An 18,037-nucleotide genomic window follows, 5' to 3' on the forward strand; every position below is an offset into this window, starting at 1 on the left:
TTCTAAGGCATCGGCTAAGTCTGTGGAATCTGAGTTACCAAATGCAAGTGTCATTATGCTTAACAACAGAGTCACGTAAGAGGTTAACCCAACTCTTCCTCCTACTCCCATCAAAAGTAAATGTTGATTTCAGGTTGAAACAGACAATAGTTTAGTAATTTAAGAGGACAGACTAAATTCCCCAATTTATCTAACTTTAATTAATTTCCCAATTTATTTTTTCCAAAACAAATTTTAATTTAAAATCAAACAGGTCGATTAAAGTTAATTTGGATCAGACCAATTCAGGCGATTTCAGTCCGGACCATGGCAACGCGATGAAAAGCAAACTTGAAGGTGTGATGAGAGAATTATATATTGCCACCCGTCAAAGGCTTTAAGCACGTCTACGACAAATAAGCGAATCTTTTTCTTCAATCTCCATCGACCTTTATGACAAAAATGAAAGAAAGGTTTATGCTTTCCAACTCTAATATACAACTCATACAGCAAATAAACATCCTCCCCATTGTCATTTTTGTTTTGCTGTAGTAATCTTTTCTTGTGACTAAAGGATTCCTTGATAGTGGATATCCTTCCTCCTTAAAAAAAAGCTACTTTGATATTTTTGACCTTATGAAACCATTAAAACAAAATCTACCGCTCTCACTATGGTCGGTTTTGGATATCCTGTGCTCAATTATAGAGATGGACATCCATGATCCATCCTAAAGCAAATTCCCTTTGGAAAGAAAACCGACCCTTTTCTTTAACCCACACCCTACTCCTACTAGCCTAATCAATTACAGCAACATCATATCAATCTTCCCCAGTTCTTTCTCTCATAGGGGAAAAGGAGATTCCTTCCATGCCCCACACCTTTGCCTTTCAAATATTCCCTCCTCAAGTACAAATAAATGCCACCTGTTTATTCTTCTTTCATACTCTCGCCCCTCTCCATCCCTTGGCTTCTCCGTCTCCTTTCTCTCTACAATGGCTCCAGAGCTTGAGGTGCAGGTTGAACCACAGCTCATTTCCTGTGTTTTTACGTCAACAATAATTTATAGTATAGTGATTATTATTTCAGGGCACTTAGCATCTAACTTGCGCTTTCTCCTCAAGTGCAGAAACCTCAAGTTACAGAGATACAAGTCAGAATGGATTGCAACGGATGTGTGCAGAAGATCAAGAAGGCACTGCATGGCATTAGGGGTGAGCAATTAGCAAGTGATTTGATGATATTTATCTTTCTTCTTCCAACGTTAACATTGTGAACTCTAAACTCTCCTTTTCAACAGGCATATATGATCTTTATATTGACTTCCCCCAACAAAAATTAACAGTAATTGGGTGGGCAGATCCAGAACAGATAGTGAAAGCCATTAGGAAAACTAGAAAGATTGCCACCATATGTTCCCACACAGAGCCATCAGATCAGCCTGCTGCTCACCCAACAGAACCACCACAACCGCCACCTGAAGGTGCTGCAACACCACCACCAAACACTGAAGCAGCAAACCCTTCCCCAGCAGCTCTACCAGCGGAAGCATCATCACCAGCAGAGCCACCAAAAGACCCACCACCACCTGAAAATCCTCCGCCAGCAGACAAACCATCATCATCACAAGTTGATACAGAAACCAACGCAAAACAGCCTGCAGGCCCTGCACAAGCCCCTGGACAAAAGGATGTAGGAGAGGTTCATGTCATATACCATCACCCACCTGATTATGGGTACAGATACAGCTATCCTAGTTATGGTGGTCCCTGGAACATACACCCAAACAACCATGGACTTCCATCAGACCCCAGATACCCTAATGGCCATGGACTTCCACCAGAGCCCAGATACCCTAATGGCCACGGACTTCCACCAGAGCCCAGATACCCTAATGCCCATGTGCTACCACGAGAATCACCACAGCCAATCTACGTGACTCACAGCTATAACACATACAGGCCATCACCATATGTCACAGAATACGAGTACATCCACTCTCCACCTCGCCACACAATTTACAGTAGGATGGATCATTACAGTGAGGACTATCATGAAAACACTCGCAATGGAAACATCACATCTATCTTCAGTGACGAAAATCCAAATGCATGTAGGATAGTGTGAAAGGTATTGCAAGAGCAAGGAGGCACCTTCTTACGCCTCTGGAAAAGATAGTACATGATGGAGAATAATTCAAAAAAAAAAAAAGAGGTATCTGGTGGCACTAATATTTCCCAATAAGAATGTGAAAATGTTAGGAAAGAATGAGATTCCAAGTTTGTAATTGCCGGAAGAATTTATTCTGCATTCCACTTCTGATCGGATGGTAATACATATTACATGCTATTCAATTCTTGTAGAAGAATCGTATAGAAGAATTAATTACATTCTAAAACAATGCTTGCCAGCCTTCAATTTTTGACAAACACCGCCCACCTCCATTTTACATTATCTTTAGATATAGACTTCTGCTCCTAAACTTTCACACAAGAAAGTTGATGTGTTTTCCCAAAAATCCTTCACTAATACAAAATAGCCAAGAAATCATGCTTTTTCTACGATGAATATTTCTTTTAGTCCTCACCTAATTAAACTTAAGGAAATTTACTATTTAGTTTATAAGAAAACTCATTAATTGATCTTTTAATTTTAAAAAATATGTTAAAATATCTATGAAATTTTAAAAAATCTAATAATTAATTCTTCCGTTGGTCTTTAAAAATCCGCTAACAGTTAAAATTAACGGAAAGACTAATCAGTAGACTTTTTAAAATATCATAAACGTTTTAATATATTTTTCAAAACTGAGGAACTAATTAATGTGTTTCTAGATATCAGATGAACCAAATAGTAATTTTTCCTTAACTTCAATATGACATTTTTCCTAACCATGTTTCAGACATTTAGACAATTATAGAATGATTAGATCTGTTACTCTGGTCAATATACAGATATAACTGACGACCTCAAATATGCAGATGTCTTTTTTTAATGACCGACAACCAAGATTCAGATCAGCAGATATTACAGTACCAACTCTTAAAAACTTGGAGACAGAGTGAGGAATGATGAATATCAGCCATTCAGCACTGAAGACAAATAAGATGCAGTCATTTTAATTGTTTGAGAAGTGTCATATAAATCATTTCCCAAGCTGTATGCGGCCATGGCAGACACCAGGAAAAAAAGGCTCTAGACAGATTACAAAATTGATTGCCTTTTTACAAGAAAAATATAATCCAACATCTTCTCATTTGGACAAAGAATAGAGGCAATACATGACAGAACAAAGAAACATGTGATGTAGAGGGAGAAATTATGCTTCCAGTAATGCACCAGCAAATCTATGCACAATCTGACGCAAATTGATGAAAATCCGCACCAAATGAAGCTTCCCCACAATATTCCACAGGAAATCTTTTCTATGAACAGTGAAAGCAAGCATAAATTAATACGGCCAACTAATACAAGCATGTTCCAGGTAGTGAAACATCAATAAATAGAATGCAAAACTTGCTAATCCAATTTTTTATATACACACACACACAAAACCAATTATCAACTAGGAACTTTCAAAAAAAACAAAGTATAATAATAATAATAATAATAACAATAATAAAGTATTATCCCACCCCTTTAGCCATCCACAGCTTACTTTGACTTTCATTCACATCATTTCACTTTTAAGTTAACCCCACCCAAATGCATACTTCTAATTCCATCTGTAATCAGAATAATGATCTTCTATTCCCAACAAGGAATTTTCTTTCTTTCTGTTTTTTTCTAACATCGACCTGCACAACTAAAGTGCAGCTCTCTAAATTTGTAAATACAAAACCTAATCCAAAATAATGCAAGGAAGAAGAGGTCTATATTATCACAGTTGTACAATACTTCAACTCCTAAGCGAAGTTCCACTTTTTAATACATTAAACTGGGGGGAGCATGTTCACCTGTTATGGAGATTGCATTTAGTTATAATCATCACTGCTTAATTGGGATTCATCATCGTCTTCCCCATAAAGCTGCTCACCAATATCTTCATCGTTGTCGTCATCATCGTCATCCATTTGGTCATTATGCATTGAGACATGAGCTTTGTTCATGGCAGCCTTGTCAATCTATTATAAATTAGATGGAAAACATGACGAATTAGATGTGAACAAAACTGCACCAAAATGATTAAAGCAAGAGTAAGAATGTATTACCTGTGCAGTTACCAGCTGTAGACAACCTGACAACCTTAGTAAAGGTTGAACAGCCACCCCTCTAGATTTGGTTATCTGAAAGAAGATAGAAAACTTTGAGTATCACTAGGCAATACTATAGACTGTAAAAACAGGAGCTCGTTCATTTTCTATTAGTTGTAGATCCCCAAAAGTAAATCTTACTTATACTCGAGTGTTAGACACCCAACCAATTTAGAGATGCCATATTATTTAAAAGTGGAGATGCCATATTATTTAAAGGTGTATACAAGCATTTTCCACTCCCCAATAATCCAGTGGCTTAAAATTGCCAGATTGCGTGCAATCGCCTTAAGTGAAAGAAATTTTACTTTCTCGCACAACCTCCATACACCAAGTGCCTATTTCTTCCTCTTCAATATGTCCCACTGCCAAAGACTGCACAGGAATCATGCAATACCCAAGTAATCCCCCTACATTTTGGTGACAGACAGTGGGAGTGTCCATCACTGTAAATCGCTAGAACTAAAGGTCTATTACCTAAAGGTTGAAATGAACTTCACCTGCTTTCTTAATCAATAATCATACAATGGCTAAAATTTGGGATAAAATCTCAAGACCAAATTCAGTACAAGCCAAGGAAATTGATAATTATGCACTAAAGTAATGAGCTTCCATGTCAACCAAAAATATATCCAGTGTTACCACAAATACTGGTATTCTTATACTGTGTTTAATTCAGATAGCATGATGACCATAAGTTAAAGTTGCTTGCATTTCATTTCAAACGGTAAAACAGTCCCAATCATACAAAGATATCGAGAGGAAAAACTATTCCAAAAGAAGCAAGAAGATACTATCAAGTTCTGATACAGTAGACATGAAAAGATGAAGTAATGTACATGTATAATCTTCAATATTTTTCTACCTTTAATAATGAACTAAGCATTTGGGCCTCTGATTTTTCTTGAGCCATGATATACTGGCCATGATTGACCAATATACAGTATATCCATGGTAGAATATGCTTTGCACTACATGACCTGTTGAAGACAACCACATTTTCAAAAATCATACTTATTGTATTGATACTTCAAGGCTAATTAAGATTCACGGCTTCCAAATATATATATATATATATATATATATAAATATAATTGGTACAGAAAATGAAGCAATTGCTTGCTGTTCATGCAAAGACTAAGCCAGCTCTGAGCTTGGGTGGATTGTATCTTAAACTTGAATTCTTAGCTGTCACTTATATATAGGCCCTTAAGATCCAATTTTTTTCATATGAAAACCTAAATCAGAGTTTACACTTCTGTGTTAGTTGTCATTTATTTATAGCCTGTAAATACAATTTAGTTCAACCCCCCTCCCCTCCTCCAAAAAAAAAAGAAAAAAAATTAGGATAATTGACAAAATCCTTGAAGAACAAGAGCAAAACCTGGATTCCCATTTGGCCAACAAGAGTTCCAATAACTTGCATGCATTGTTAGGTTCCAGAGATAAAACAGCTGCTCTCATCTAACAGAGAAAAAAATGTAGCCAATGACATATCTGAAGCATACACAAAAATGGAAGAGATATAGAGAGAGAGATCCAGAATCACAAAACACAATCTAAGAAACAGCAAGTTCCCACTTAAAGAAGAACTAACCTTCTTTTGCGGAATATTAGCTTCAATATCAATACCCATAGATGTTGCAGAAGCAAGAGTAGATCTGAACATACCATCATCCTTACTCCTAAGTATTTCTAATGATCTCAAATGCTTCTCCATGGAAGTTGTTACAGTGTCATCTACATAGATAAGCACAATAAATTTAAAATAATAAAAAAAAAAATCATGAAGTTAATCAACAACTTTGCCAGAGAATATCTCAACTCTCAAGAATGTTTATAGCCTTCACAATCACATTACTTCTATCAGCCAGAGGAGCGTGCAAAATCTATGCAACACTTCACCATCTTCTGAAGAGAGCAATTACTTGTGAAATGTGATGCTTCCTTATAACACAGCCTAAAAGCTTTATGTATATTGGCTCAAGTGTATAAATCAATATGATATGATTGGACAAAAGACTAGTTTAACAAAATACCACAGTATCAGATGTAAGCTGAAAGGTTCATACAGGAATAAAAGGACCAAAAATGCCATTTGAATTACAAATACCAGGGAAAAAATCAGACTCACCTGAAACACAAACAAAAAGAACACATTGAACTATATAGTTTAACTATGAATGGCATAAGGGTTTCAATCATTACAATGATCTACACAAACTTGAAAAGACATGACCAAGGTGGATAACAGCATCCTCATAATGTTCCTGCAATTACCTTTATTCTCCACAAGTTCAGGTTGACTCCTACCATCAATCAAATCCACCATGACCTCATCCAAGTCATTGTTTAAAGCTTTCTCTAACATCCTTTTGTCATGAAAATCAGAAACTTTTGGCATAGGAAGCAACGCATCTTCCACATTGGCACGGTCCAATGCAGTAACTGCTGAATTGTTAGACAAGTATTAGCCAACACGTGTCATCGCAAATCCAAGGCATATCAAAATTGAAATCATCAGAGAAGGGAATTACATGCATCACATAAATTTGATATACTGAAGAAGAAATATTAGGACTGAATAAATAATGGAGGATAAAACTCAAACAAATCTTCATATTAAAATCTAATAACAAGATTTCAAGAAAAGCATAATTATTAAAGTAAATCCCATAAGGGAAATGATGACTCCACAAGGACCTGGCATATTTAAGAGCATGTTCAGAATAATTATTCAATTGTATGTGTCAAATAAGCCAGGAAATGACTTGGGTACTTGAATATCAGAATTATATTAAGATCAGAATTGTCCAAGAACATGAGTTTCCAAAAAGAACTCTCAAATAATCAATTCAGCAGAAAAGTATTACCTCCAATCTGTATATCTGACCCTTTCTTAGATTTAATGAGAGATTGACTCACTGGTAAGAGAACTCCATCCTGAGAGCAATTCAACTCTATGTCTGTGCCTGAATGCACTACTATTTTCTGAAAGGAAGGTTTAATAAGCAAACCATAGGCAATAAACACATGTGCAGCCTTAGATTTGACAATGCCTTGTAATTTTGCAGCAAAAATTGTAGGTAATGCACCCTTGTGAATATTGGAAAAAGATCCTTCATTAGCTATTGCAACTTTTGTGGGTTTCACACTACGTAATTCTTCAATACTTTGTCCATACCATGTATAACAAACACCAGTTTCTGAAATGGCCAAAACACATAAGCCTGCATCAATTCCCTCATTTTCAAGGCGCCAGCAATCAAGGAATACAGCAGGGTGTTCCATTGCCAGGATACAGCTTGCTGACTGTTTTTTGCCACCATCCACCCTCCATAATGCAATGTATCTTTCCCCAGTAGCAGATGAAAGAATATATTTTCCATCATCAGTAAAGAACATAGCACGAACAGCTCCCTGCAAATACGGCAAGATTAATTTCATAACCTAAAACAGATGGGCAAAAAATACAAAATGATACAAATGAAATATAATGTATAATCATGTCAAGAAACAAACCAAAAACAGGCATAAATAGAAGTAACATGAAGAACAAATTTGCACTCACAGGATGACCAGAAAATTTCTGTATCTTTTTGTGATCAGAACAATTAAAAACAGTCAACTGTGCAGCTGCAGTTGCTAATATCTTCCCATCTGAAGCACAGAGACACCATCCAAGGGAAAGTATCAGAAATAAAAAAAAGTTGTGTTACAGAAAATACATATTCCAAAGACACTCATTTACAAGTCATTATGATCATTCCCACAAAATAGCAAATGCTTAGACTGATGCCAAATTAAGTATCTGCAATTATTTAATACAACATCACCATCTTGAAAATAAAACCATATAATTGCAGAATCTAGCCTTCACAAGATCACTAGCAAGGAGACAGGAGGGGATAAGAAAGGCAGGGCCCAAGGATGCCAGAGCAAAAGAGTGTTTGTTTCTATGCATTCATAAAGCATGGGTACAACAAAAGGCCTAAAGGACATATACCCGGTGAAACCAACATAGAGGATATTGCCTTATTAGAAGCTCTAAACTTCCCCAACATATTTCCTGTTTGCGGATCTATTTTACAACACATTCCATCAGCACCTGCAGTGTAAATGCATGATTCTCGCATTGAAAATGAAATAGCACTAGCACCCCTGCAAATGAGGGAGTAAAAGAGTTAGGCAGGCAATCAAATTGTAACCCAACGTATAAACTCTAACTAAAATCAGTTGATCAGTATATGCTCAAATAGTAGCCAAAGAACTGCAGCAAATCTGAAGTTCACATGTTATCGTCATGAGACTGCTACTTGTGTGTGTACACAAATACAAGAACGCTGTACATCTATTTATGAAGGCAAACAATGCGATTCAATATAATAATGAGCAAATAAAAAATTTGTAAGTTTCAGCATTCAAGCAGAAAAAATTGGAGTAGAATTGAAAAAAAAATCCAGATATCGTTTTAACCAGATAGATAATATAATATCCAGTTAAATTCTGGTGTCGGAATTCTAAATTTCCGACAGAATATCCGTTGGAATCAGAATCTCGAAACCGAAAATTTTTAAAGAGTAAAATAGTCTTTTATAAATTGAATTTTAAGTATTTTAAAATGTGTTAAACAAAATATTTTACAGGATTTTAAGGTTCGGCCACCGAATCTCCAAATCAGCCATCGAAGGTTCCAGCCCACCTATAAATAGAACTCAACCAAAAAATGGAGAGAGATTTTATTCATTTTTGGGCAAAAGTGAGCTTATGTAAATTTTTTATGATTTCGCTTTAAACCTCCTTAAAACCCTTGCAAAATGCATGATTTTGTTGCTTTGTTAAGAAACAATTGAATTTTCTCGGTTTTTGGGAGTTAGTTTGGTTTGCATGCAAGATTATGTTTTTCTCTTTCATGCTTAATCCTTGTATGTTAAATATGATAGATTGCTTGCATGTTGTTGTTTATGAGATTTTCTAGTTGTTTAGAAGCTCATGTTGTTTTGATATGGTTTTTAGCCGTTGTATGTGGCTTGGTTTGTGTTTTGGAGGTAGTGGTGTAGAGGAAAAATCGAGTTCTACATTGCAGAATAATCCAGTTTCGGCCACCAAACCTGCCTGTGAAGACTTCCACCCTTGGTGACCTAACCTACTTCTAAAAGTTGGGACTTTTAGGTTTGCAAGGGATTTTAGGCTGCCAAACCTGCTGCCGAAAGTTCACTGTACAATCGTTTTCAGTCCGTTTTCTACGTGTTTTCTTATGTGTTTTTAGGAATTTATTGAGATAATTTTAAGAGCTATAAAAAAATTATGTTTAGTTCCTCATAAGTCCATCAATGTAGGATAAGACTTGAGAGGCCGTAGAGGTCAAAAGTGAAGTAACTACTTTAGAGAGAGGTTGATGTCCGCCAGAGATGAGTACAACTAAACTAAACTATTATTTTAATCAAATTACATGTTTTTAAGCATACTCATGCATCACAAATGCTATATATATATATATATATATATATATATATATGAATAGGTTGTTTTGCATTAAAAATTCACAAATATGATGCATTGCATAATTAATTGTTGGTGTAGATAGATATTGGATGACCCACTAAGCCTCGAACATGATGTGATACGTTATGTTTGACGGATATGGAAGTCTAAGTCAAAACTCATTCTACACCCATACCTTTATGTAAGAGAAATACCAGTGTGTCCATTCTATGCCCTTAGCACTGTAGATATATTTATATTTAAGAGAAAGTCCTAAAAAACACCCGTTGTGGACCGGCCACTATTGGAATTTATAAAGGGTTACTGTTAATGTTTGTGTTATGACATATTCCTACAAGTATATGTTTTATTAAATTGCTTTATACCATGGTTCTACTCACTCACTGGACTATAGTAGCTTATCTCTCTTCCCTAATCCTAGATTTGTAGGATCATAATTAGCATGGGAGTTCAGTTTTGATTTGCAGGAACATAATTAGCATGGGAGTTCGATTTTAGCAGTAAGTATAAGCTAGTTATGAAATAGTCAATTGTGGACATAAATTGATGTTACGGTCTAGTATTGTGCTTTGTTCGGATTTTTTTTTTTATGATCTTATTAATGATCTTATTATCATCTTATTAATGATCTTATCATATAAAAATTTCAAGTTAAACTGTTTAAACCAAACTGTGGCATGTAATATTGATATACCAGAGCATTTGATAAGAGTTCTAGTATCATGTAAAAGTTTTAAGTTAAAGTGTTTAAACCAAACTGTGACATGTAATATTGATTATACTAGAGAATTTGATAAGAGTTTTAGTATAAGTTTATGTTTTCAGTTATGTATGCATGCACATGCCGAATTTTGGTTCATTTTGATTTATGAGATGAAAATATTTTATATAAATTTTTAAGTGCATGCGGGGATTATATAGATGTAACAGGATGTATTAGTAGGCTTATTACGGACTCCAGCGACCTTAAGTCTCTGAACCATAGTGTCTCTAAACCATAGTGCCCATAGCAATCCGAGTACGACTGCATTAGTAGGCATACTACGGATTCCCTTAAGTCGATCTGAACTCTAGTGACAATAGCGGTCCGGTTTTTGGGTCATTACCGATAACCGACCAAAACTAGATTCAAGCCCTATGTGGCAGAAATGAGAAAGCAAGAGTGCCCAAGAATAAAAAATTCTATAGTTCACATCAACCAAAAGAAACCAATAGATTGCAAATGTTTCAATACCCATAAACAATGAAGGTACCAAATGTAACTATATGGCAACTCACCCAGGATGGCAATCACTGACCGTCCACTTCAATTGACCAGCAGACACATCGAGTGCCAAAACGTCACCACTGCCTGTTCCTAATACCAGGAGTGAGCTTCCTAGCTTCCTTTTCTTCTGCAATCAGTCACATATTTAAGCACAAAGTTAAATTAGAAAGTCCGGGTTGCACATTTGCAAATGCAATAATAAGCCAAAGTTTCACATAAATTAGAAATATATGTATATATATATGAACCTTTCTGTCCAGTGATAACCACTTCATGCATGTATAATCAACTGAAAGGTGACCTCTTTCAGGTTTAGTAAACAAATTAGCATCATATGATGTTATGTCTGCAAACTCAGTTTGCAGGTGGCCCTTCACCGTATCCCATATCTATGAGAGAAAGCAGAATTAGTAACTTCAAAATCCAAACAAAAAGTCATTTAGTTGAAAAACAGATATTTATTAACAGCTGTTAAGTTATAACAATGAAGAAATTTCTAATGCCCAATAGAAAACAAAATCAGAGTAGAATTAGCTAATGACATTTGAGCTAAAAATATAAGCACCAATATCAATTCTTTCAAAACTTCCCCAAGCATTAACAGAATTAAAATAAGGAGTCCAGGTACCTTTATGCGACCATCACCAGAACTGATTGCGAAGTAGTCCAATGAAGGACTAAATGCAGTCAAGAGGTCCCTGATATTCGATGAGACCATTATCCTGAAATATAAATAGCAAAGTAAACATTAAAAATATGCGTTCATAGTTCGTAAACCATATAAGGAGCTAAAGAGCAGCATGAAGCTAAAGAAATTGTACTGTTGCGTTAAAATTCGAAGAGTAAGTTATCCAGTCCTTTCTCCGCATAGAGTTGGAGAAAACTCCAGAGAGGAGTGGAGGCAAACGTACCTAAATGGTAACTTCCAGCGGGTTGCGTATGTAGAGATAGAGCTTGCGAAATGCGACGACGGTGAATGGCAGAGGGAGAGAGGAGAGGGGAGGTCTCTCTGGTTTAGGGCGTTCCGTCTTTGGTTAACCGAAACTTTAAAAACTCCCTCTGTTCAATTTTAGGTATTCTTTGGGGGGTTTCCAAGACAGATTATTGGCCCGTTTGGGCTGGGTTTTGAATAGGCCGCATCCGACATTGATTTCCGGATAAAAACATAACCCGCAATGCAGTCCAATTCGAAGTTGAATTTATTTAATTCAAATTTAAAATTGATTAAAACTAATAATAAATTTCTCGAATTAAAAACAACAGAATAAATTAAAAATAAATATAAACTATTGAATTTAATGAACTGAATCGAATAACAAAAGAAAAATATACTTTTCGATTCTTTTAAATCATTAAACCAGAACTATCAATTTTAAACTGAAATCAGTTTAGACTAAATCCTTATTTATGATGGCTATGAAAAATTCAAATAGAGATTTAGCATTTTCTAAGAATTATACAACAATAAACAATTATATATTAACACTTGGATAAATTATAGTTAATTGAAATTTTTATTATTATAATCATGTATAATTAAATTTTTAAAAGATCAAATAATTGGCGTGAATACCTAGTTTCCTTACTCATAGTCATTGCACATGCTCTTTTTATTGATTGTGAATTGGATATTGTGAATTTTTAATTAGAAAATAAAACTTATGTAATTGTTAATGAAAATAAAAATATAATTGAAAATTCCTCCTGTAATTTGGCATTTTACTACAAGAGTTGCTCGTGCATGATGGCCGGCAACATTCCCACCACCCTTTTGTTTTACTTATTTTTTTTAGTTTTCTTTCTTTTTATAGTTTCTTTTAGTTTTTCTGCTTTCCTTATGTGCAGCCTTGCCTCAAGGAAGCAAGCTAATGTGTGCTAAAATCAATTGAGAAGACAGCAGGAAATCTCCATGCCAAAACAAAGACAAGTCGAAGTCTAGCTCTTCTTTCAGATAACCTATTGATAGGTTTGGCCTCTATTGGAAAATTGCCAGGGATAGATGGATCCAATCATATTGCACAATCCTGAAAAACAATAAATCTTCTGACAATGGAACTGTACAGCAGCAAACTTTATTATAAACATGAAAGGAATAAACTATAAATAGTAATGCTAGTCTCATCTGAGTACTTGTGGTTTTTTTTTTGCAAATCACTACCAAAAATTTTCTTACACATGAATGAAGAAATGAAGCTGTACAAATAATTATCTTGCAGATTTCAACATGGGAGAATGCAAACCCAAGGAGCCAACCAACTTATTGGAAAGAATCTTACCCACTTTAGAGACATAAACTTTTGAAGAATCCATATTTTACCCCATGTGATTGTAGTGTGAAGGAATTGAATCATAAGCTTGCAGATTCACCGTACGAAATCAGGGGGGTGTAGCAATTTGAGGAATTCGAATACAGGCTCATCAGCTCAGGGCATGGTTCCGGGAAAACAGACTCTGAGGAGCCAATAACACTTGAACATATCCAAGAATTTGAGGATGCTGAAGCCAGTAAGGAGACATTAAAGAGACAAATGGAGGTGAAGGGAGATTCTTGAATTCCAGTGAAATTTCCTGCTATAGTGATGTTTGTACCAGTTATATTCTGCAAGGTGATTTGATCAAGAATTGGAAGAGCATTAGGATCAAAATTGCTGTCCGGATGTAACCCATGATCATCAATGGCACCAAATGCTATGTTGACATTTTCCATTTCAACGTCTGATACATATATTCCTTTAATATAACCACCTCTGCCCTTGGTTGTTCTAAATTCAATCCCACTAAATGAGTTGTATATGTGGACCTTCTGCACATGCACATCAGAAATACCACCAGACATCTCACTACCAAAAGCAATGGAAGAGCCTGCAGATGATTGAAGGTGGACCCTTCTTATGTGGACATTTCTAGTAGCTCTGTCATAGGAAATACCATATTCATCCCAGCCACTCTTGAGGGCAATAGCATCGTAACCCATTTCAATAATACTTTCCTCTATGCATACATTATTGGAAGAATCTGACAATATATACAATAATTAGAAAGCATAATCAATCATCTTCATAATGCATGTTCAAATAATTCTATAGATTGATTAGAATGATCATAGAAACAATTATCAAAGAAGCATAGAGCGAATGCCTTTTAGGATAAAAAAGAGAAGCTGCAAACCTAATGCTAATCAACTAGTTATTATTCAAATACTGCATTCCTCAAAGAGTTTGGGGTTTATAATTCAGAAATTAGACAAATTAGACCTCAATTCCTCAAAGGGGCATCAAATACGACATTCAGATCTTGCCACCTCTTATTAAATAAGATGCTGTAGCTGTTGAATCATGCAACATAAAAAGAAAGAGAACCACTACTAATTTGTGAGTGCAGTCAATGAAACATGAGGTGATTTCCTTAAAGATAACTCAGTTCTACAAACCTGGGACTATGCCGATGGTGTAAGGGGATTGCAGAGGAGCAGAAAGTGACATATTTTGAACAAGCACATCACTGCATCAATGTATAATCGTATACACATGTAAGTCATGCTGTATAATGATAACTGGAACAAAGAATTGGGGGAAAAAGAAGAACAAAAAATAACATATGCTTTGACCAAATTAACTGCAATATACTGGATGAATGTTATATGCAGGAGCATTCAAGAAGGTAAGATTTGAAACTACCAAACGTTCAGATTCTATAAATTCCACTAGATGAGGCCGGCTGTAGTTCAATGAATGGGAATTAAACCAATCCCACCAAACTGAGCCTTGGCCATCAATGGTTCCATTATCACCTAAAGCAGTTACAAAATGTAAGATAATCCATGATGCAGGCCAAGGGAAAAAGAAGAGTCAGAAGGGGGGAAATGAAATTCCAGACACTCAAGCTACCTGTAATCACCACATCACGCAGCTTATATCCATTTATTAGACTCCGATATCTTTTTCCAGGAAGTTCAATCCCACGACCATATGAGGGCAAGGGATCTAGAACGTCCCAATGAGATGGATTCTATCAAGCAAGGAAATTTCATACCAAAATCCAAGAGTTAAAAATAATAATAAAAACTGAATAGCTTTACATCATCGGAAGATTTTTCCAGTGTCTAGAATAGAAACATAGAGTATAAACTACCTGGGATCCAAGAATGACAGCTCCTTTTTCCAGGAAGAGTGTGAGATGGCTGGTAAGGTTGAAACTTCCAGTAAGCCATTTTCCTGGTGGCACGTAAAGCTGAGCACCTCCCTTGTCAGCGAAGGACTTGAGATAGAAAATAGCATTCTGGAAGGCAATGGTATTCAATGTTTTCCCATCTCCAACGGCACCAAACTCAAGAATGGATACACTGTGTGGTCTTGGGTTTAAACTAGGCTTATAATCGCACTGTCCACTGCTTATTTCTCCATTAATTCCAATAGCATATCTTAGTGCCAGCAGCAAGAGCAATGCCACCTGAAATATTGGGAAACACATTTCTCAAAACAGGTTCCAAAATCAAGATTCAATATTGCTGTAAATAATACAACATTAAATAGAAATGACTCAGAAACAGAAACAGAGAGCAATGGTACTTCCATAGGAAAACCAAAATGAAAAGGCCAACTTAGTCGTCGTCCTTTGCTTGACTCACGGAATCTACGAATTAAGGTGCTCAAAAAACCAACAAGAGAATGCAAACACAGAAACCAAAACAAAGTCGCCCTTCTTGTTGAATAAATCCAAATGCTGGTAGGTGGTAACAAGTAATGCACATTTAAACAAAATCAAATAAACTAAATGTTGGACATATTATCTCCAAGTAAAAGCAATAGGATATGAGAGATCCCCATTAATTAGAATAGGAAGAAAAATTAGTGGTCACAGAAAAAATAAAAGGAAAGATGGCAAAGCGACCATAATTCAGGGAAACAAACTAGATATCTCAAATGCAAAAAGCTGAAGTATGGTTTGGTAACTCTAAAAGCAAAGAAAGTAATGCATTAAATAAACCAACCAATGAAAAAGTTGAAAAGGTCTAGAATCCAAGGAAAGCAAAGCAGTTGAAAAGGAGACCAACAGCTAGTAAAGATAGAATTCCAGAGTCACAGAGATCAACAAAAGGAATGAGAGAATTGGTTTGGACATGATACCCAAAATCAGTCTTTACTTTCAAGAAACAAGAAACAGATACAAGCATATCGTTTATGCAAATTAAATACATTAAATACGAACTGAATTCCGTATCATAGCCATTGGCTATACACTAGAAAACAGTAAGAGATGAAAGAAAGGTAATCCAATATGGCACTTCAAAGAATCTTCAATCAGTCACAAATAATCATAGGATTGGAGAAATCAAAATACAAAAATTTCCAGATTTAGCAAGAACATAAAAAGAAAAAAAGAAGTCCAAAACACAGATGAAAAAAAAAATAAATAAATATAACGTACTTACTGGCATCTTCATGGAGAAACAGCCTCGGCAAGAGACAAAGAATGCAGAAACAGCAACAGATTGAACGAAGTGCACCAGAAAGAAGAGGAGGAGGAGGAGGAGAAGAAGCACCAGAAAAACAGAGGGGGGGGGGGGGAGGCAACTTTTCTGTAAGCTAGTGAATAATAAGCATTAATTATATATAAATGACACAAGAACTATTGACATTTATTTTTATAAGACAAAGAAAATAATTTAAAAGTTTGTAAGTGAGAAATGACAGCTCTTTTATTTTAGTTCATGCAAAAATATAATGGAAATGCAAGAGCAAACAATAGGGTAAGTAAGAACAAAGGAATAAAAGAATAAAATATTAAAAACTAATAAACCATATTGATTGCCATTTGCGACTAATTAGTAATTACCGTGTTTAAATGAACATGATTAATAACGTCTTTCGCCGACAAAATTGTTTGAAACGGCCCTCCATTAGCGAGAGAGGAAGGGCTGGAAGAAGCTAAATTTAAGCAGCAGTGCTAGTGTGGGCTTACATGTGTTAAGATTTGATTTGTAAGGGAACAAAAATATGTTGGGGGGCTGATAAGTTTAGAAGGGGGGTGGATGGAGTTTTGGTGAAACAGGGGGGGGGGGTGTGAGGTGGTGAAATGTTGGATACCCATTAGAACACGTGGGAAGAAATGAGTGGTGGTACGAGGTTTCAGTGCGACTGCAGGTAAAGGAATAAAAAAAGGGAAGAGAGAGTGCATGGGGTATTGAGACAGCATGTGGGTTGACAGGGCAGAGGGGAGAGTGGGACCCACGTCAATCATAGCTAAGATGCTAGCCTGGCGTCAATCACTTGACAGAACATAACAGAACACACTCACACACGTATAGCATTAGGAGAGAGAGAGAGAGTTTTTTTTTTTTTTTAAAAAAAAAAAAACAAGTATCATCGTAGTTTGGTTTGGTCTAAATAGGACCAAATTTGGGACCTCTGGGTTCAACCAAAATGATTCCGGTTTTTTTTTTATTTTTTTCGTGGGTTCGCCTAAGCAATATCAAGAAGATAAATTCCCGGGTAGGGGACCAATGGCAGTGAATGAGGGGTTCGTTAGAAATTAGACCCTGCCAGGTTTACTAGAAATTGAAATTAATCTGAGTTATATTGCAGTCAAAATGGTTTAGATTTTATGAAAATTAAATTAATATAAATCGCCGTCGATCAATTTAAGGCAAATTGAAAAGTAAAAACATTGTAAACAAAATTTTAACATTTCACTTTTTAAGAGTAATTGTAAACATTGTTATAAATTTTAGCACTTTTTTATTGTCCAAATTATAATTTAAATACACGACTAAATATATTTCATAAAATAGATAAAGTGATTCATTCTAAATTTTTAAATGTATTTTATATATTATTCACTGATTAAGTCAGGATGGGCAAATAATTGATTTTTAATGTATATCTAAATATGTAAATTTCACTAAAATATAAATGCTAAATTATAATTTAATCCTCAGATTTATCTTCTATTTACAGTCAACAATCTTCTAATATTTTTTTTTTGCCAACTTTATATTTCGGAATGAAAATTTTATTTTAAAAGTGTAAGAACTCA

At 35.4% G+C, this 18,037-nt stretch overlaps 3 protein-coding genes across 7 annotated transcripts; 1 reads left to right on the forward strand and 2 right to left on the reverse strand.

Moving 5' to 3' along the window:
* Positions 1-578: 578 nt before the first annotated feature.
* On the forward strand, positions 579-2,312 carry LOC110600974 (proline-rich receptor-like protein kinase PERK10). 3 transcript variants are annotated; one of them, XM_021737935.2, is made up of 3 exons: positions 579-990; positions 1,107-1,191; positions 1,278-2,312. In XM_021737935.2, the coding sequence occupies exons 1-3, from the start codon at positions 973-975 to the stop codon at positions 2,102-2,104; spliced, it is 930 nt and encodes a 309-aa protein (XP_021593627.1). In that variant the 5' UTR covers positions 579-972; the 3' UTR covers positions 2,105-2,312. The 3 variants fall into 3 exon arrangements, with proteins under 3 accessions (XP_021593627.1, XP_043807375.1, XP_021593626.1); XM_043951440.1 differs by having other exon boundaries at positions 587-990; positions 1,067-1,191; XM_021737934.2 differs by having other exon boundaries at positions 677-996.
* A 758-nt stretch (positions 2,313-3,070) lies between these two features.
* LOC110602120 (WD repeat-containing protein 43) lies at positions 3,071-12,075 on the reverse strand. 3 transcript variants are annotated; one of them, XM_021739548.2, is made up of 14 exons: positions 11,914-12,075; positions 11,631-11,724; positions 11,251-11,391; positions 11,014-11,129; positions 8,237-8,391; positions 7,802-7,890; positions 7,104-7,650; positions 6,511-6,678; positions 5,828-5,970; positions 5,615-5,694; positions 5,096-5,210; positions 4,189-4,263; positions 3,934-4,101; positions 3,071-3,402 (listed from the first exon to the last, which is right to left on the reverse strand). In XM_021739548.2, the coding sequence occupies exons 2-13, from the start codon at positions 11,718-11,720 to the stop codon at positions 3,952-3,954; spliced, it is 1,869 nt and encodes a 622-aa protein (XP_021595240.1). In that variant the 5' UTR covers positions 11,721-11,724; positions 11,914-12,075; the 3' UTR covers positions 3,071-3,402; positions 3,934-3,951. The 3 variants fall into 3 exon arrangements, with proteins under 3 accessions (XP_021595240.1, XP_021595239.1, XP_021595238.1); XM_021739547.2 differs by having other exon boundaries at positions 3,071-3,397; positions 6,511-6,681; XM_021739546.2 differs by having other exon boundaries at positions 6,511-6,681.
* Positions 12,076-13,027: 952 nt separating this feature from the next.
* Positions 13,028-16,879, reverse strand: LOC110602494 (probable polygalacturonase). Its single transcript, XM_021740028.2, has 6 exons — positions 16,434-16,879; positions 15,134-15,451; positions 14,890-15,010; positions 14,618-14,792; positions 14,433-14,503; positions 13,028-14,017 (listed from the first exon to the last, which is right to left on the reverse strand). Exons 1-6 carry the CDS (start codon positions 16,443-16,445, stop codon positions 13,350-13,352), a joined length of 1,365 nt encoding a protein of 454 aa, XP_021595720.1. The 5' UTR covers positions 16,446-16,879; the 3' UTR covers positions 13,028-13,349.
* Positions 16,880-18,037: the final 1,158 nt, after the last annotated feature.

This window comes from Manihot esculenta, chromosome 15, assembly GCF_001659605.2.
Source record: "Manihot esculenta cultivar AM560-2 chromosome 15, M.esculenta_v8, whole genome shotgun sequence".
NCBI lineage: Eukaryota > Viridiplantae > Streptophyta > Magnoliopsida > Malpighiales > Euphorbiaceae > Manihot > Manihot esculenta.